Source organism: Pundamilia nyererei, unplaced genomic scaffold (assembly GCF_000239375.1).
Source record: "Pundamilia nyererei isolate P.nyererei 1_Seehausen unplaced genomic scaffold, PunNye1.0 scaffold00065, whole genome shotgun sequence".
Taxonomy (NCBI): Eukaryota; Metazoa; Chordata; class Actinopteri; order Cichliformes; family Cichlidae; genus Pundamilia; species Pundamilia nyererei.
Genome location: NW_005187466.1, coordinates 2457478 through 2479103, shown reverse-complemented (window position 1 = coordinate 2479103; position 21626 = coordinate 2457478). Strand labels below are relative to the sequence as shown.

At 40.4% G+C, this 21626-nt stretch overlaps 1 protein-coding gene across 2 annotated transcripts in view; it reads right to left on the bottom strand.

Moving 5' to 3' along the window:
* The window catches only part of grk4 (G protein-coupled receptor kinase 4), a 52067-nt gene that overhangs the window by 15292 nt on the left and 15149 nt on the right, over positions 1-21626 (bottom strand). For both annotated transcript variants that reach the window (XM_005735835.1, XM_005735836.1), the window contains exons 3-9: positions 14338-14450; positions 13258-13335; positions 12596-12696; positions 5985-6077; positions 5450-5513; positions 5046-5186; positions 817-1007 (exon numbers count right to left, since the gene is read on the bottom strand). In XM_005735835.1, coding sequence (XP_005735892.1) covers positions 817-1007; positions 5046-5186; positions 5450-5513; positions 5985-6077; positions 12596-12696; positions 13258-13335; positions 14338-14450 — 781 coding nt within the window. The remainder of the gene's footprint in view (positions 1-816; positions 1008-5045; positions 5187-5449; positions 5514-5984; positions 6078-12595; positions 12697-13257; positions 13336-14337; positions 14451-21626) is intronic.

Here is a 21626-nt window from a genome sequence, read left to right as displayed (position 1 = left end):
CCTAATAATTCTGCACTCCCTGTATACTTCCGTAAAGTTGGCAGAGTTTAATCCAAGATATCCTTTAGTGAGAACCAAATCAAAAACTGCAAAATCTTAAAATTTGAGTCAAGACCATTCCCTCTCAAACTTTACGTCCAGCCTGTTAGGCATCGTGTTACAGGTAACTTTGATGGCATCACTGTGAAAACATCACGGTTATTTCTGACTTTAGAGAGTTCCTTTCAGAACCCCAAAAGACATAATCTATTTTTTTTTCCTTTTACTGGTAACGATTCACATGAGAGCAAGCTGAACTTTAAATGCCAGGGCATTTAGCCAGCTGTAAGCAAATACTCTTGTACCACAACATGCTTACATAACGTGGTTCTAGGGCTTTAAACCTCACAATATCGTCCACAGAGACACAGATCCTTAAATATCTGTGAACAATTCCCAGCTCCTAAGCTCAATGCAGCAAATATTATGTCAAATCCATCCATCCATGTGGAGCATATCCACAAGAGGTGGGGTACAGCCTGCACAGGTCAAACTCACCTTCACACTTACAGGCAATTTAGAATTACCAATTAACCTAATAAGCACATCTCTGAACTTTGGGAGAAAGCCACGGTATCCGGAGAGAGCCGAAGTCATGAGCAGCACATGCAAACTCCACCCAGAAAGGCCAAAAGCCAGCCCGTGAAATCGAACCTAGGATAATCATCCTGTGAGGCGGCAGTGTTAACCAGCATGCCACCCATAATATGGGGCTACTGTTTAATTTACTATCTACACCTTTTCCAAACTTTTTTCTGACACCATGTGTGAGCTTACCTGTAAACTATCCTCTCACGGTGCAGGTCCTCAAGGCCACAGCAAATCTCAGCAGCGTAGAAGATGGCTCTTTGCTCATCAAAGCCTGAGTTCCCCATGTTGTAAATGTGAAACTTTAAGTCACCGCCATTCATTATGGTCAGCACCAGGCACAGCGCATCCTTGGTCTCATAGGCGTATGCTAGACTAACCTAGGGGAGGGAGGCAAATTTGGGGAAGAGGTAATAATGGGAGGAGGCAAGAAGAAAGGAGAAAATGTTGAAGAGGGCATGAGTGTGCTGGAGGAAGAGGGAAGAGAAGTGCTAAGAGACTACTGAGTGGCTAGAAGAGCATAATTGCTTTATTTGGTTTGCTTAATGTCCCAAATAATCATCCATTATCCAGAATGGAACGTCAAGAATGTACACAAAAGAAAAAGGAGCTATATAACAGATACAGAAAATCATCCCCTCTCTAATCCCACCATCCGTCTCTTTTCTTCCCTCATTCCCACCAGCCTCCCTTCATTTCCCCTCCCTGTGGGTCAGTGACACACAGGGTACAGTGTGCGCATGCGTTGTTGTGTACAAGCAGGAAGTTGCTGCCATCAGGAGGATTTCCATCTGCTAGAGCATGTAGTCAGAAACAAACCACAAAAGGAGATGGGAAATATTCTCATGGGCCAAGTGAACAAAACACACACACTCATATATACATATATATACAAAATGTACCTAAACAAACACACAAATATGTGCTCCAAACCAAAGTAAATAATCTTTCTAAATTCTTGTTTATGTGCTGGCAAAATACATCAATTTATTGTGGCACCACAAAAGCCTTTTAGTTTGCTTAGTGATTCATTAAAATGTATGAATCACTATGAGCAGACATCCAAAAACTCTCCCAAATATCGAAGACGTTCAAGTGTGTAATCAAATGTTCAGTAATTGCTACTCTAGTATTATCGGTTCAGCTTTTGTTGTGTATGTCTTGCTGTATTTATGGTTTACACGCATGCAGCAAGACCCTTAACGTCCTGAGCTCTACTCCTTTGCCTAAAAGTTAAGCATTTTCGTAGAAGTGTGGTTTATTTCATTTATTCTTATTTACTTTACTGTGAAAAGGGAAAAATCCTGTTTCAAAGAATATGAATAAAAAGTGTCAGCAAAAATAATAGAAATATTCAGATAATTCTCATATTTATCTTTGTATTTTCATGCTGTTCTTCTATGGAAAAACATGAAATTACAAGTCTGACTTATCTGCAGGGGAAAAAAATATATTATATAATAATTTCATTATATTGGTACCGGTATCAAAAAAAAATTCAATATGATATGATAGTGAGTCAAATCTGCATCGCAGTGAGGCAGCTCTACCTCATCCTCACCTGCTGGAAATTTTAAAGCAGGGTCACCCTGCTCCGTGTCTCACACCCACACACAAAGAATATGCGGATAGGTTATTGGTTAAAACATACAGCAAACTAACAGTATGCACTGACTAATACCATGCAGTGATCACAAAAAGGTAAAGAAGAATAGCGAGAGAGAGAGAAATGAGGGGTTTGAGAGAGCACTTGACTCTTCTGCTTGCTACTGCTGTTTGGTCAGTGTTGCTAGGCAACAGAGCTGCTCTCGTAGGTAGAGAGGCACATGAAGAGTCATCAGTTCTGCCTGCAGCACCGCGAACAAACACGCACACACACAAACACGCACACACACACACACAGAATCATGTGCCAATCCCAGGTGACAAGAGCTGCAAGTCTGAGGTTCTGTAACAAGCCCACTCTAGCCTGTGTGTGTGCGCGTGTATGTGTGTGCACATGCATGCTCGTACACATGCTTCTGCCATGACTCACTCAAACAAGGACAGGCTACATAGCTCATGCTGCATCACAAACCAGCTAATCCAGCGTGTAGTACAATTCAAACGGCAGCCAGTACATTCAAACAGTGAACATGGACAGGCTTTGAGGCAGGGCTGCAGGAAAGCCAGGTTACTGTACTACAGATAAATATCACTGTTAAGTCAAAGTCACACAGTATTTTTTCCTTTATGCACAAAGTACACACTGCATACAGACCAGACATTTACATGAGTATTAGCCACTCCTTGCCATGTTCCAAGAATGTTAAATGAGGACTTGGTGTAATTTTGTTGTCTTTGGAACAATCAGTTTTGAAATAAGAAGCAACACTGAGCCAAAGCTAAGCTTTCTTTTCCGGCCTGAGCACCTGAGATGTGTTTGTGCATGCAGCTGGACGAAATGGAAAGAGAGGCACACATCCCCAGTTTTCCAGTGGGATCGGAGTCTTGATGGGAATATGTAGTATTTAAGCTGGATCAAAAAATTCAAGCATTTCATTTTTTATATTCATGACATGTTGAAAGGGGAATAAAGAAAATCAGAGCGCAATACAAGAGGAAGCAGTGCACTGCTAGACAGGTATGCACAGTCAGACAGAAAAGGGGGGCAAGAAAACTCAACTCAGTTATTCCACAAAACTATCGCTTAATAAAGTCCTACTTTAAATATGAGCCATGACTAATACGATATCTCTTTTAGTAGTAGACTTCTCCTTTTGGTATAGCACTGAAATTAAAAGATTTAACAATAACCTCTACAGCAAGGGAATCTGGTGGCTCTGTTACATTGTGCTAGCATGCTTTCATAGGCAAGAGTGACTGTAGTGTTACTGCGGTTATACAATGAAGAAACATTTTTATCCTGATGTGAATGGTCTCTTTTTTTGTCCGTAAGACACGAGGGTTTAAATCTAAAAGTGATTCAAGTCATATGTTATGGCCTTAACATATTTTGGAACAAAGTGTTATATAGCACACTTCAAATCACGCAGTGAGGGAGTATCTCAAAAGAATTGTGTTCCATCCATCCAGCAGACTTCTACAGACTTGGAGAGTCAGTTCAAAGGCACACTGAAGCTGTTCTGTTAGCATGTGGCAACCCAATACCACACAACGACACTTTATGTTGTTTTTTCCTTTAATTTGTCACCTGTCGGTAGGTGACTCCCTAAAAAGGTTTCCGATGCGCTGCTAGCCAAAAACCACTGCTTACTCATGCCTATGGTTCAATTTATAGAAATCCTCCATAGGAAAATCAGCCAAGAGCAATGGCATCACTAAGAGCCGGAGGCACAGTGGCAGGCTAATGATTTTTCTTTTCCTTAGGCTGGCACACATGCTCAGAGAAAGGATACTGTACCATTTCATTCTGCAAGCAGCTGCTCTGCTAAAATGTGACTCGTGTCTGCAACTCAGATGCCGCGGGTTCTCTTTTTAAAAACAATTCAACATTTCTAACGGCCTTTGTTTTAGGTGGTGCGGTTGGACAACAAGGAAGAGCAATTTTGATGCCATTTCCTGATGAAGGTGGCACCAATACTATTGTGGCATTCTCTGGAGATCGTTTTAGCTTCTTCCTCAGATTGATGCTTCCTCAGAATTTTCAGTTCCTTAAATATCACATTTGGGTTACACACTTTAACATGCTGCTTTTACTTGATGACAGATTTGTTTTGGTGAAATGAATTCCAGTCACATATGGCAGGAATGTCTGAGAAACTTAAGAGTGTCTATGACGTAATGCTGAGCTGTCACAGAGTGGCAATCTTAAAGTAAACCATCACAGAATTCTGGGGGAAGCATTATTTTAACACCTCTGCCCCAAGAAGGCAAAAAAAAAAAAATTATTAATCTAAAAATGCACAGGAACAAAACAGATTTCAGTCAAATTCAGTAATGCATTGACAGATGATTGAGGGCTGACAGTATGCTCCAAATGAAATCAAATCTGGCGTGTTTGCAGAATAGCAGGTTTCTTATGAAAATAGCCAAGCTGGCTTCGATTGCTGCAGCACAATCAGCGAGCGCAGCTGAACTTGTCAACGTGTTTCCACATCCTCCCTAAACGCCCCGCAGAATGCTCTCACCTGCCACTGTTCAATAAGATCATGCGTCTTTCCCCCCCTTTTGTAGTTTTATCTCATCATGTCTTTTTCCACTGTGGCTCACAACCTCACTAAACAAACAGAGCTCGAGTTGTGGCGTCTATCTTTAAGAGCTGATCGACAGCCTTTGCAAACACGCCACTCCGTTTCATTTGCAGGATCCTGCAGCCGACAGTGCTCTCACATTCACGCATGCACGGTCTCGCACATAGACGGGCAAAACAAGTAAAATTCGGTTGAAAGGTTGAATAAGAAAAAAGTAGTACTTACTACAAAACTACTGTTAACTTTTTCTAAAATGCGTTTTTCGTTTAGTGCCATTGCTTCACCTTTTCTTTTCTTCACTCGTTTCTTTTCCAGCTTTTTACAGGCGTACATCTTACCGGTGGCACGTACTTGGCAGGCACAAACCTGGAAAACGAGCAGCGAAAAAAACGTGATCGCACTCACATGCGCATTAAAAATAAAACACACGCCCCTAAAATATAACTAATGGAAGTTAATATGTCACACTGCAGATTTTCCCACCCAGCATCACTGGAGTGGCGACAAACGCTGGTGCATTAACTGACAGTTAACAGTTACTTGTAACCAATTAACTCATTAAAGGTTAACTATAACTTTAGTCATTATAATTCCACCTTATAAAACATTATTTATTCCTCATTTCTTACCTCGCCAAATCCACCTTTTCCTAGTACTCTGTAATGTCTGAAGGTATTTTTGGTTACTGGTTGCCTGCAGAGGTGCAATGAAGAATAAGAAAGGGATAAAGACAGAGAGACAAAACACAGAGGAGACATTAAATAGGAGTTTATTTCATTTTCACAGACCATGTGATGTTGCAGACAGAGTAATGGTCTAATATATTATTAATCCACCCTAATGACTGCTGTTTCCACCCTGCTTTGGTTTCAAAGCCATTATGCAAAGCATCATCAATTATTAACCACTCACACAGAATCACCGATTGGCACCACCACCTGTTTTAGTGCAAAAACCGTTCCTGCTGCTATACTTTAATATTTACTTTTTCGTTATATATCTCTTTTACTGCTTTAGCGACAGTCAAAGACAGTAATTGTTCAGCCTCAGACGACCTGAACAGGGAACGTTTAGTATGTGCATGTCACGTTTTTGATGTAAATCTTAATGTACATGCTTTGCATGTTTGCTTTTCCAAGTGTGTAATACGCTGTGACTACCCACCTCTCCAACCATTTCCACTGCAGGAAGCGAGAGAAGTACATGGACTCCTGGTAGGAGGAAAATGGAGCTCCACTCAGATAATCACGAACTATTCTGGAGCAAAGGAGAGACAGAGAAGGGGGAGTGGTGACCATTTTAATAACATATCAAATATAACAATAACATCTTACATGTCAGAGTAAACCAGGAAAAAACCCAGATTTCATGTTACCCCTAAACGCTTCCTTTTTTTAAACCTTGGCAGTGACTACAAACAGACACATCCTTTGACTGAATACCCACTGGATTACATACGGCCACATCTGTATATATCTGTGAACTTTTGTGTGTGCCATGGACATTGCAGAGTTCAAAAGTCACTGTCAGTGGAAAGATGGAAAACACTGAATGTCAATATGCCACCATGAAAAACGAAAAATGCCTTTGAGCAGGGAAGTTCCACTCAGTTCAACCAGGAAACGGGATTTATGGAAACCGTTTTTTTTTGAGTCTGAGGTTCAGCGGAACATCTAATCTCATTTTACCTGCAACGTGAATGTGGGTGTAAGTCTGGAAACACACACACACAAAAAGGACTGCATTTTTCTTAAATTCTTAGCAAAAGACGGAAGCCACTAACACCCAGCAAAAATATAACTCTCTGCGGGGTCACAAAGGGTGACAGTCTCACCGTCTCCTAGCCGTGCATAAACTGCCACTCCGCTGGGAGTTGTTAGGACACGACTCTTTGACATTCGTGCGTCATCCTCGTAGATCAGTGTCTGTTTTCAATGGTCTCACCACAGATGTTTGACTTAAACACCATCTCTTGACACTAAAGCGGTGAGCTAAACAGCACTGGTGTGTTGCGGTTACTTTAAGGCTGAGCTATCTACTGTGCTTGCGTTGAGTGTTGGCAGATTACATATTTTAAAAAGTAGACTGACATAACCACCAGGACGTCACCCAGTGGCTTTGGATTCTGCATTTTGAAGCTTCAGCGTTGCTGCTCTTTAAAAAAAACAAACAAAAAAAAAAAAACCCCAGAAGTAACTGTTATGGATGAAAGGGTGGAGTGCTGAACAATCAGTTAACGTTAGCTAGTTTAGTTAGCAAACTGCATTCTTAATCTGTACAGATGCAGCATACAGACACACATATTCAATTCAATTTTATTTATATAGCACCAAATCACAACAGTCGCCTCAAGGTGCTTTGCATTGTAAGGTAGACCCTACAATAATACATACAGAGAAAAAGCCAACAATCATATGACCTCCTATGAGCAAGTGACAGTGGGAAGGAAAAACTCCCTCTTAACAGGAAGAAACCGCTGGCAGAACCAGGCTCAGGGAGGCGCGGCCATCTGCTGCGACCGGTTAGATTCGCATATCAACTATTTAGTGCTAAATAACAGACTAATGAAATAGTAACAGAAGCACAAACATGTTAGATGATCTGTACTACACAGCAAGTCATATTATTAGCTTTGTAATCTATAAAAAATGTTTCAAAGAGCCTTTTTCAAACCAGCCTCAACAAACCAGCCTTACACAATGAGGAAATGCAGTTTTTAACTACTTTTTTTTTAGATCCAGGGGGTGCTCCTTGAATTAAATGAAAGGTCAGTTTCTATTGCTAAAGTCTCTACCAACAGAAAATGGCAAAACTGCAATTCCTGAAGTGGCCACTTAAGGCTGAGTCAGTCATCATTGAAAATGTCCAAGTTATCAAGATAAAAAGGTCACTGATAGCCTGGTACAAACATTTATAAATATTTTTAAAAGGGTTTCGTCCCTATGGGCAGCTTCCCCTTCGATAATAATCATAGGATGGGAGCGTTCTTTCTAACTCATCTTTAAATGCCGGTAGGGCTTAAACTTTATCGGCAGCTACAGTCGATAGCTGTCTGGCGTCACCTCAACTAGCTGAACTGGACCTCTTAACCATATTTGTGGTTTTGGAGTCTTTGGGTTCATTTTTAATGGATCGTGACTTGCTGTTTGATGCAGACTATTCAAGGACTTTATGCTTCAGTTCTGGTGAGAAATTGAAATATTTTAATAGTCTGTCACCAATTAGAAGGTATTTGTGTTTGTGCACGGCTGGAGCTTTTTAACCATTCTTCATCTCATCCAAATACAGAATAATAATTTAAACAGAGAGGAGTCATATGCAGATACTAAATTAACTAAACTTTCCATGAAAGATGGACCTTAGCAATCCAAACCCCCAGGTCGCAATGCAAACATCAGCTTAAAAAATAATAATAATGTAATTATTAAACAATAAAACAGACTCCCAAAGACTCCTTACAGTGCCCCTCTAAGCCATTTAACTGTCAACTATAATAGTCAACATGATGCAAAATGATCAGTTTCTTCAAAGCAAGCAGTAATCATCTTCATTACATTTATCCTTGTGACACAAGCTGCACTATTCCCAAACTACAAAAACCCCACATGAAATAACAAATACTCTGGGACAGTCATGACAACCACTGCCCGGTGTGATCACAACCTCCTCTACCAGCCAACAACACATGACTAAAAACCAGAGTTACAGCACACATTCTCCTCAGCCACCCAAATGTCAAAGATATGCTCATATTTATCCAGCAGATTTTCCTTGACCATATTTTAAAATTACTTCATCACTAAGGAGGACAAGGATAGCTGCCTGTGGTTACCAACAGTGCTGGAGTAGCTGTTCTTGGCAAAAAGACTTGAGAGTAGAGAGTTTCCATCGGGGAAGCACCCTCGGCTGTGTGAAAGAAAACTGAGTTATGTCATTATGGAACTCAGTTGCTCTGTAAATTAAGTGAACATCCATTTGAATTGTTTGCAGGAGTAGAGTGTCAACAGGATTTTATCAATCTACCCTTTGTTGTTTCTCAGCCTACAAGGGGTTTGTGTACATAAAATCTTTCTCCTAAACACGTGCATTAGCATGCTTCTTGTTCCTTGTGTATCAAACTTCAGTTTCCACTCTGTCACTGAAGAAATCAAGAAACAAAAACTATTTCCTCCCAGATTCTGTTCGCTTATCGGTTTGACAGGCCTGAAAGGGGCTCCAGAAAGGAAAGAGCTGAGCAGAGCTGCAGACAGCCATCACTGGGAGTAGAAATAAACACAGCTACAATATGGCTTTTGTTAAACAAAGGGAGCGGGAGAAGACAAGAGGGAAGAAAAATCAGCAGTGAGACCTTTGTCAACACAGCGGATATACAAAACATCACGATACACATGAGATGGGCCACACACACACTACTCTCAGTATGACATAACAATATGTTCCACTGCACCAAGAAAATAAAAAAATAAAAATCCACAAGTGAGCTAATATATTTCTGTTAGTGGGAGTGCAGCTCTGCCAAAAGTCACGTTCACACGTGCAGCACCATGCTTTCCTACAGGTTTTCCCTTTGAGAGAGAAAAAAAACAAACAACGGAGCAAACGCTGGTTCAGAATTACACATCGGAATAAAATATGAAGTTACACAACGGAATAATACAAATAATGATAGTGAAAGGAAGAAGTGATGACCAGAGTTGGATGGGAATCCCATTCAAAAACATCTGAGCTGCTGCTGCACGGCTTCAACACGTGCCTGTGTTGTTCTCTTCGCCGTTTTGCCCCGCTCTCCTTCACACTCTCTTTCCATTTCTCCTCACTTTTCCCCTAATTCTCCTTTTCGTCCTCCTTTCCTTACTCTGTGTAGGTTTTCTAACGATGCGTCCTCATGCTCTGCATTTCTTCAGACTTATCACTTCATCGCCTGCTGAGTTTTGAATCCAGTCTAGAAATGGAGCAGATGCTGTGCTTCTCACATCAACAAAAGCGCAGTATTCTGGTTATCCTCTTTCTCACACCGTTTCCCTGCTCTCCCTGATGCCCTTTGGACAACTTGGAGGAAGACATTTATGCAGGAAGAAGGAAACTTGCCTAACTGAACATGACTTGAGATGAGAGGCTCTGTGGAGGTTTTTCTGGGTTTTGCTCATCTTAAACATAACCAATGAAGCTCCCAGTTTTAGTCCAGCACAAACCACATCACCTCACTTCTTCTACACATGCATTTGCCAACTTTTTCCTTCACACACCACCTCCTGCTGTGTGTCTGCATTGCTCACTCAGCCTCTAAACCCTCAAGCAAATCTCCCCAACACAGAGAAAATTAAGATATGTGAATAAGCTTTAGATAAACTAAACAAAACTTCATACTCAATTAAAATCATCGGGTCGAGGAAACTTTTTGGGAAAAATTAATCACTGCCTCAAAACATTCTGGCAACCGCACGCTTGTCCCTGTCAGCCACTTTGACTAGCTAACTTTGCATTCCTGTCTTCATGGGTCTGTGAAAGTGGCCGCGCTCTGTCAATCAGACATTTGCATAAAGGTTCCCTATACCTGAGGGAGGGAGATAATATCTGACTGTATGCAAGAGTGCATGCTGATGTCATAGCTGGGTGTTTTCTCAGCAATGATCCCCACTTCTCTTGAGCTCCTGTTTGGTGAAGCTTAAGTGAATCAAAGGTTAGTGACAGCATTTCCAATCCAAATCCATTTGCCCTTGTGGTTATGAGCTCAGACTTCACAGAAATTTTGATTTTGCCAGCAATGACAACACATGGCTCCATCAGCCCGCTGATTTAATGCATGCTGTACATGTTACATGTAAACCTGATCCATTTGAGTTGTTTATTTTCTGTTGTTTAAGAGTAAGATTTATATTTTATGTGCTATGTGCATAAACTAAATTAATCCAGTTAAAAAAAACGTGGTGGGGGCGCACCATCTTCCCAGAAAGGAAGCCCACAGATCGAGTTTTAATTTGCATATTGCCCAGAAGCTTCCTGAAGATGACCTCAAAGATCTTATCATCAGGAAGCTTGAATCTATTTAACACTACAGTTAATAATGTCTTCTTCTGTAATGTGATCAAGTGATTTATCAACCAGAGACTGATAACAGCTAGATGGGTGCACAACATTTAAATGCTAAAAAGAAAGGTTGGGTTTTTTGGTTTGTTTTTTGGTAACCAACCAACTGATTCCATGGCAATGCTGTTTCATGTACCAAAAGAAAAATATATGAATTATAGTTCCAGGCATTGATTACAATTATTTCAGTAAACTAGTAAAAATAAAATAAAATACAGGAATAGACCCCAATGTGTGTTAAGCAGACCTGGGTCACCGAGGTGGTTTGGTCAGTTCACTGTTAAATGTCAAACAATCTGAAAACATCACCTTTGTAAAAGTAATCTGATGTATTGGTAAATATCAAACTCGGGATAAAATAAGAATTGCAAAGCTGCTTTAGTAGAATTACAGAATCGCAATGTGCACCAGGAAATTTGGCAGAATAAGCTCTCTTTAATAGTAGACTTGTCGTGGTCCTTGGTCTTTGACCTAGGGTTATCCTTGGTTTTGCTTTTTGGATCTTTAGTTGTGATTACCTTTGTGCTATGGGTTCTTGTTTACATTTTAGTATAGATGTGCATTTACTTCTTTGTGTGTTTCAGGTTAACCTAGCTTCCCTAGTGTTCCATTGTAGTTTGTTGTCAAGTTTTTGTCTCAGAGTTAGATATTTCACTGTTTACTCGTTTCCTGTTTTATTTTGACAGTCATGCATTTTTTGGAGATTCTTTGTTAGCTTCTGCATTTTGGACTTTGCCATTTTCTGGACCAAGAAGCATGTTGTTTCAGGTCCATGAAACTTTTTCCTCCACATAGTGTTTCTTAAGAGCCTGGTTAGAGGCCTGGTTATCATTTTCCAAACATCTTGCCAAACTAAATTCACCCAGTTGGAATCTAACTAAAACAAATGCAATCAGCTAACCAATCGGCACACAGTGCAATCATCTTAGGGATTAGGAATAAGTCACTACAACGACTTTAAGTAATAACAACAGAGTATAGCATATGCTGTTAAAAATATGTAATATGCCTTTTATGTGTGAAATGATTACCATTGCACTTACCACTGTAATATAATTAAGAAACCAAAACACAAACTGAGATGATACTACAAATATGAGCGCATACCCGAGTATCGCTGAGGTGTACGTGTGTCACTGTATGTTCAATAAGAAGTACATGTGTGGTTAATAATCCCCAGTCTGTTTGCTTCTCCTGGCTCTCAGAGCAGGAAGGAGAAACACCTGCAAGTGTGTTTGTGTGTGTTTGTAAACCTGTTTGTGTGTGTGTATGTGGCGAACACTGAGGTGGCTGTTGTTTTCATGCCAGCCATCCGGATGCTCTCTCTGCCCACTGCTCCTTTTCATTTGGCTCAACTATGCGTACGTATTTGCGAGTGTGTGTGTGTGTCTGTGTGTAGTACGGCATTCCAGGTGCCCGCTGCCTCATCATCAGCAGTGACAGGGAGCAATGGTCCACACACACACACACACACACTTTCTTTCTCTCTCTAAAGATTCTGCTAGTGCCTACACTTAGATGCCCAGACGCAACCATGGCAAAAAAATAATCATAATAATTATATTTAAAAAAAAGAAATAAATCAATGTATAAAATTCCATTTGAATTTTCCCTCCACAGCCTGTCTGCATGAGGGCTGAGCAAATAAAAGAACAAATAAAAGCAGCAAGTTAGATTTAAAAACATACTTGGTGCAGTCATTGAAGAGCTCCTTACACGGACTCTGCTCCAACCTCTCCCGGCACCCAGCGACAACATCCTGGGGTATGTCAGGCAGATGGGCTGCCGACTTGAGGGTTTAAAGAGACAGAAAAACAGCAGGTGAGGCAAACAGATGCAGAGAGACAGAAGAGAACATGCTCAGTGTAACATGGTCACAGATTGTTGAAGATGTGAAAATAGATTTTATACCAGAATTGTGCTTGAATCTTTCTGTTAGTGAAAAAACAAAACAAATTGAAGTTCCCCTGTCTGTTTGCTCCGACTCATTTCAGTCAGTGAGAACATTAGCATTTATGTGAATCAGCTTAAAAATAACTGCCTTGTGCAGCTGTAGTGAAAACACAAAAGAAGACCTAATGGGACAGTGAAGTACACATTCACACATGTAAGAGCCAGAATTAAATGCATGACTTGACCATTTTATCTCCAGCTTACTTTATTTACCGATAGCTGAGCATATTTCCAGTTAACAAACAATCAAATAAACCCTAAGCAGTTTTATTACACTGCATAAAATTCAATGAGACGATCATCTGGAAGTGCATGTATTAACTTAAACTAATATATAAATCATTTATAGCCATATCATGCAGCCCTGTAATTAAATGAGCAGGTTGGTGCATCTTACCCCATTATTAAAGTATGTGTCTAAAACATTCAGTCCACAGTCCCTCCTTTTCTCATCGGGAGCTAGCTGATACATAGCCTGTCACAGAAAAACAGAAGTTGTAGGAACCACAGCAAGCCATGCTCATTCAGCCATCTTTAAAACTTCTCCAAATAAGGTCAAAGTCACAGAGAAGAAAGCAAAGAAGGCTGAAGCAAAGAGGGAAAGATGCTGCGTTAATGAACAGAGGAAATCAGGGACAGCTGACTAATGGTGGAGAGTTAGCAAAGACAAACATCTCGTTTTAGTCATGGCAGCAAACTGGGAACTATTTTCTTCTTTTCACCATCACAGATTGTGTCTTTGGTCAAATATGGCTGTAGGCAGGGACACAGTCTGGAGTTTGACTGCTTTGCGCCGTGTGTTTTGTTTGAAAACACGCTCCGCAGAGACGAATGGGACTGAGCAGCACTACTACGCATCAGCCAAGACACAAAGTCCTCGGGGAGACTCGTGGCACATGTTGACGACTAAAAAGTTGCTCATTAAATTTCAAGCATTTGTCAGTTGGTGTGTATATATGTGTCTGCCTACCTTAAAAAAACCCCTAAAACTAAAAGAAACAAAAACAACACAAATCTAGGACCCCATTAAATTCCTCGCCTGTTTTCCTTCTTGCATACCATCAGGGGCCTAGACACAAGCTTGGGCCTGTGTTTGCCTGCTCACCCAGGGGACCTGCCTCTGACGTTGGCTTGACCTCATGGAGGAGTGCATGGAGGAAGGGGAGGAGTCTGCTCCCTGACAGCTTCTCTAAGTCGCTAATCACCCACTACGCCCACCCCACCCACCTCCCTATGTGACTGCCAAGAACAGGCAAGGGGACTTTGCACTGACTTTCCTTTCCTGTCCTGTCCATTGCTCTGCGGGCCCTGATCCAGGAAGGTCTCGTGGGAGAAATCATAGACATATGAAGGTAAAAAAGACGGAGAAAGTGAAAGACTGGCAAGAAGGTGACAAAGGGGGTTCTGTAAGACACAAGAACACTTATAAGGATATCAGAGAATATGCAGAGTAGTTGCAATGGACTCAAAGTCTTACCACAGCATCCATAAATTCCATGCAGCGCTTCAGCTCTGGCCTTGTGTCACAGTACTGACGGAATAACAGCCGACCAATGGGCTGCTTCTCACATAGACTAGTGTAGTCCCTCTCTGAGAAGAAGACAGGGGAAGGAAAAAAGATGAGGGGGAGGGAGATAGAAGGAGAAATGTAATACAACACACACTGGACATTATGCTACACCAGCGAGTCCATGAGATGATTACGCTAGGAGGAAATGATAACCCTGCGGCATGAAACTGTAAGTAACTGTATATTTTTGCCCAGCGAAACAAAAAATTGTTGGAAACCATTGAGCTATATCACTATATTAGTGGGCTTAAGGGATAAATTGTTTTCATTTGAATTAACTTTGCGTTGTGAGCCAAAGTGAGAAACGAACTGGTGGATGCCTTTTATAGTTCTCACAGTTAAACTCGAAATAGTCGCAAAAGGGCAATTAAAGGGCAGGAACTGTCACGTTTCCTGGTGACAGCAAAACAGTAAGCAATTTTTTTCTGCTTCTGTTTTGAAACACATCTCCATCCACATGAAATACAAAAAAAAAAAAATGCATTTAAAGAAACATATACATTTCAAAATACAGGACAGGCTTAATGTCTGAAAATTTGTTTTGAGGAGCACAAAGAAACACCAAAAATTATGTGTAGAAACACGAATTGTCAATTTTGATCACCCCATTCGCTTGTGAAGCGCCCTTTTAAACATTTTAAACCTCAGCATGAGCATTTTCACAGCTGCCATCTTAGTGTTTTGACGTGGAATGTGACAAGAAGGGGCAGGTCTGTGTGTAAAACCGCACACTTACTACAACAACCTGGCTGTCAGTCACAAAATCATAAGCCAACGAGCGTGCCGCAGATAATCCACCATTTTGAAACATAATATGTATGTCAAACATAGTTTGAGCTAAAATGAGTGGCTGAGTCCACAAGCTCAGAAAAACAAATGTCTCCAGAGTTCAAGACAGAAACAATCTTTTTGCAAACACACTTACTGTCATCTGGTGGTCTACAAATAAGAAGCTTCGTTTTTCACACCTGAAAGCGACGTCCATGTTTTACAATGACAACGTACCAGTCCTCTCGTCCTTTGTTAGCTAACAACAAGCTAGCACTAACTAGCTGCTTTACAAGAAATACATTTTATAAATTTAACTTTTTCCCCTTTTTCTCTTTTGTTTTTTTTTTTTTTTATTATACAGAGTGAAAGATTTGTATTTGTATTGCTTGGGATGTTTAACCAAAGAAAAGCAGTACTTGCTATAATCAATAGATTAGGATAATGGACACTGAAGTTGCTTAAAAGAAAAGCTTAAAAACTGGGAATCTGAGAAGCGATTATCTACAGTACTCTGCAGAGGTTTTCAGCCACCCGTCATTTTTTGTATTTTTCTAGAAAAATGTAAAATGTGTGCAGTGATTTTTTGAAACGTGCAAACCTAGATGGAAATATCGTATACAAAGCAAAAACAGGGTTTTTTTTCCATCTGAAAATACAGATGGAGGCACTTTGAGCAGACTGAAATGTAGAATGCAGAATGGAAGTAAAATATAAACAAATAGGGAGTGGGTCAGGACTTTTCCTCATTATTTTATATCCAATACGTCTTAGCTAAAACAAGGTTTTTCCTACAAATAAACACACTTTTTCCCCCAGACAGATCTAGCTATTAATTTTCCACAAAGTAATGGGGATCTACACAAAAATAAAAAAAAATAAAATAAAATGTAAGGGTCAAGTTAAAAGAAATTCAGCCTCCACCTCACGGAAAAAAATGAATTCTACCTTAGAAAAAGAAAGAAAAAGCGACGTATTATTTTCTGGAAAAAAAGAAAAGAAAAACACCACATGATGTCACATATCTGTTTTTTCTGTACATATCTTAGCATTTTTGCCCCTATTAGCACTAATGGTGTCCATTTGAGTCATATTTCCTCTTGTACCAGCTTTCCATCATTGGTTGATGCTAAGGATGCGCAGGCACACAGGCAAGATAAACATACAAACAAAAACAGGCCACACACATTCATATACACAGAGGAACAGAGATGCTAGGTATGAAAATTTGGGAGTGCTGACAGCTACAGGGAAACCTCCAACAGTAAATGAAATCTTCACAACAGCCCTCTCTTCTGCACTGTTTATTACACAGGATTTACTTCTGCAGCTCAGCGTTTCCTATTCAAACTTGCCACTTACATGACCACAGTACCTAACTTATCAGGTTGGTCAGCAAACAGAATAGAGATAGGATTTTTTTTTTTTATTACTTCCCTTTACACAATGAGGCTGCTGTATTTAAAATCTGACCAACAGAAGCCCTTTCACAAAACTTTATACTGTACTTTGTTACACTTGCTTTCAGACATTATCTTTCATCTTTGATCACCAAGATTTCAGAGGCCTGCTTTGGTGTTTCCCCATCAGCTCTGTGCGGGAGCGGGGAAAGCCCTTTACACTCATAGCTGATGAAGGCAATTTCAGAGCGTTTGAACAGTATTTGGAGCAGTTTATTTGAACTCTGGAGTGGAGTGGTCTGGCTGGAGGAGAACAATGGTGTAGCTGTGTATGACATCTGTATCCCCAAATGTGGCTCGCGCGCTACTCTTGACAATCATTGAAGAGGTTACTGACAGCGTACGATTACGAGAGCACAAGTGGCTTTTATTTAACAGGGGACAATAGGCGATGCGAACCACAGGAAGTTGGTAAAAAGAGACAGGGCAAGATACTAGTCCCGTATTCATTAGCAGGCATAGAGAAATCAAAATATGAAATGCAAATTAATTAATCATCCAGTTGTTTTAAATAAACCATTAGATCATCGGCACTGTAAAAAGCTGTACTGTGAAGTGGTGTTGGTAGAGGTGGTGACAGAGGAGAACCAGCTCAGGCTGTCTTCTCTATGTCAAGATATTTCATGTGAAGTAGAAAGCTTGAAGAGGCCATGGTGGTGCAGTGGTTAGCATAGTCACCTCACATTAAGAAGATTCCTGGTCCAAACCTCCTTTCTGTGAGGATTCTGCATATTTTCCACATGGTCTCCAGGGACCCCAGCTTCCTCCCCCAGAGTCCAAAAGGCATGCATGGCGGGCAAACCGGTGATTCTAAATTGCCCATAGGTTTTAGTGTGAGCATGAATGGTTGTCTCTGTCTCTGCATTGGCTCTGTAATGGACTGGCATCTTGTGCACAGTGTACCCTGCCTGTGTTCCTGTGATAGCTGACAATTTAGGAAAATAGGTAGAGAATACCCAAACTAATAAATGGCCAAAGCACAACATCAACATTGGCTTAGTCTGATAGTAATTTTCAAGCAACAATCCACCAGTGCTAGAAAATTTACCAGTGAAGTGCTGAAGAACTGCTGGACTAAGTGTGAGAATGGATTTTTACTTACTGTTGCACTCTGCTCAACCAAGACATTCTCTTACTGCTCTAACTTTGTCCTCTTTAATAAAAACAAAAGCCAAAGAAGACAACTGATCTTTATATATCTCTTGTTCTTAGACAACTGAATGCATTAACACCCCTCACAGTGGCCGTGAAGACAGTCTCCCAGAATATAAAGTACTGCATATAAAGTGTGTGAAACCGACCCAGAGGCAGAACTCAACACATTTTATATTTTCATTGTTTTAGTGGTTTTTGTTTTTTACTTTCAAAAGCATAAGACTGTAACATTTCTGCTATAGCACACAGGGTGCTGCACCGCACCTCGCATAACTCAAAGGCCTCAACAATCAGAAACAGCTCAGGCTGTGCTTTACAATATCGTCCGTGATAAAACCAGAATACATTTTTCTGTATAATAAAAATGTCGTAGTGTGATATAACAGTCTATAACAATACCATGAATTGAAATGCCCTATGTGCGCAACTACGAGACAAGCCCAGGCATGTCTGAAAGCAAGAGCACATGTCAGTGTCCGATTGAGACTAAGTATCTAAAAAGACTTCAAAAACATGCAACAAAACAGTACTACGCAAAATACGTGAGAAAAATGTTCCCGCTAAATGTACAGTAATGTCGAAAACAAGGGCTTTAAGCAGTTATTTTACACTTTTACCTGAACATCCTAGGCTATTAGTCCCATGCATGGGACTAATAAAGGTTATCTTATCTTATTTCGCCTCCATTTCCTACACTTCTAAATGCTGCTGCCTGCAAGCTGTAAGCATCAAGAACATTTTTTCAATCTTTTTTCTGTATCATCAGAAATTTCCTTATTATTATTCATTTGTAATTATTACTATTGGTTATCCATTACAACAAATTATCGGATAGTTTTGAGGCTAACCTACCCGTCCTGACAAACAGGTATAGATCAACTTTCTAATGCTTTCTTCTTTCACCATTTAATTTCTCACTGAGCATTAGACTAGTGAGTTCAGCCAGCTGACAAAAAACATGAAACTTTGGGTTGGCGTCCCGTCGGCCGTTCTGAAAATTAAACAAACATTTCTTTTGTTCAGAGAAAATGACCTCTGACAAGGTTTCAGTCTAGCATGAGAAGTTTTTCAAGTATTTCGGGACATTTTCATCCTAATGACGAGTTTTGCTTGTTGCTTCAGTGGTGGCAGTTCTCTGCTGAATCACAACACAACTGGCTGACTCTTTAAGGTGACAACATCTAATTTGCGTAAGAAAGAAGCCACAGAAACTATTGTGAAATTGTCTGGAAAGCATTTTTTTTCCCCACTAATTGCAAAAATATACCTGTTTTTCAGTAGGACTGTCAAAATTAAGAAAAGTATCTGTGTCACATTTCATTTTTACTCAGTAAGTTTCTCAGAATTATTTAAATAAATAGTACATTTACACCAGTTGTTAGTGTTTGATTTTTGCTGTACCCATTCACAGGTTTGCAACACACAACAAATCTTTTTATGAATAAACACTGGAGAAATTTTTCTTTATTTTTTAACAATGGTAACAAAGCGTTTCTATGACACTGCAGATCCACTTCATTGATGTTGTGCCTTCTCTCTCCAGTAGATTTTTCGTCCTATTTGTTGTACATGGTTTTCCATCCCAACCAGTCGAGGCAGATAGTTGCCCCTTCCTGATACTGGTTCTGTCCAAGGTTTCTTTCACAGTTGTGCTTCCTCAAAGGTGACTGCCTGAATGTTGGGGTAATCTCTCTAATGTTGTAGGATCTTTACCTTACAATTTAAAGGATTCATCTAGAGATGATTGTTATTGTGAACTGATGCGATATAAAATTTAATTGGACTAATGCTTTTGACTTTTTGACTGTCATTTGTGTAGAAGGGAGTAGTTTAAGCAATTTGAAGCACATACATTTGTTTCTTTTATTGCATACTCCTTATCTACATTTATATTTCTATGAGGATGTTTACTCATACTTTTTGTGTTCCCCAACTGCAAAACCCCCCCAATTTCTCAATAATGACTTCCTTGCTTATGAGGAACTTATCCAATTTCCTAAATATGAACAAATATGAAAGGAGATTGGGAAAGAGGGAACGCACACAAGGCAACAAGGTGTCAGAGAAAAATGGAACTGGTAAATAAGGGGATTAAAAAGAGAGGAGGGAGCACTGTAAGGCTCGAACTAGCACGGGATACTAACTGTCTGAGCCAGTGAATGCAGCTGTAATTACAACTCAATCAAAACTCCAATTTAGACCAAGACAGAGTAGATTAGTGAGACAGTGAACAGTCAGCTAAATGCTCACAAGCGTGCAATGGGTGCAGGAGTGCATGCCCGTGTTTGTGTGCAAACAGACACCTGCACGGCCAGTGCGCACTGCTGCTATGCAACAAGCATTTAGTCTCCATCCAAAATACCTATGCTTTCAGGACCATGTTAACATGCTAACGTGTTTGCAGTGATCAAAAGTAAGAGGTGCCCATATAATATATGTATTAACTATGCCAAAAAAATAGAATGGTAAGAAAGAGATGGACAAAAAAGAAAGAAAGATGGAGAGAGAGGTCTAAGGCTGGCAGACAAAGTGCCTGCAGCCCACATAATGTAATCTAAGCTTCCTAGAATTACCGTTCACTTGTCAAGGCTAAGGTCAAATGCCTGACATTATCAAGACACAACAAAGACTCTGCTATCAGTCGCTACACTGTATTCTGTCCACTGTGCTCGCACTCTGAACGGGCAAGTGTGAGTGTTTCTGCACGTGTGTATGTGTGCACGCACATAACTACACGCCTGTGTGTTTAAGCACACCAGGAGGATTATTTTGATCTTGTACTCAGTGTGATAGGGAAATTACGCAATAGCATCTATGTAATAGTGACGTACATAAACCTTAACAGCTGCTGTATGCGCGCATGCACACACACAAGGACAAACACACACATGGGCAGGCACTTATTGCCCATTTTTAGAATCCTGTGCACATTAATATCCAAATGGGAATAAATACATGCAAGGTTATATTTATGTGCTCGGTACCATCCTCCTCACACATTAATAATAATAATAATAATAATAATAATAGATGGATTGATTTCAGGTTACACAAAGAGATTTTACATTAAATAACCAGAATTGCTGCTTTGCTGTTCTAGGCCTGTGCCTACCAGTTAAGCCAGCGGCCCCCAACTCCCAGGCCATGGACTGGTACTGGTCCGTGAGTCGTTTGGTACCGGGCCGCGAGAGTTGAGGCTCGGGTGTGAAATTTATGGTTTTCAGGGTTTTTATCGGTTTTATTTTGTTGTATTTATCCACGACACCTTAAAGGCCAGTCCGTGAAAATATTGTCGGACATAAACTGGTCAGTGACACAAAAAAGGTTGGGGACCGCTGAGTTAAACTACAGCTTACGAACACGTCTGTCCAGACAAAGGCAGTGGAGGCTGTGAAAAAAAGCAAAAATGATCATAGAAACTAACAGATTTAAACAAATAGCGGATAAACATCGTGAGTTTTGAATAGTGATCTGAACATCAGTGCTGGCTTGGAGATAATGGTCCAGGAGGAGAGAGCTTTAAAGAACTCTTTCGCTTGGTCCTGATTGGTGTTGACAAGAATTTGGCATTAACCTGTTAGCAGTCGGACGTACCGCCCACGGTACATTGGATGGTTTAGGGGACTAATTGGACTGCTAAGGGGTTAAATGAGTAGAGGCTGATGGAAGGTGTGTGGTGATGAACAGAAGGACTCTGAAATGGATTCTGGTGTGGGACAGGAGCCCAGTTAAAGTTTTGAAGGGACGGGAGTAATAGTGGTTGCAGGACTACGGCATTTAGCAGAGTTGTACAGGAGTTTGATTACTTGTACT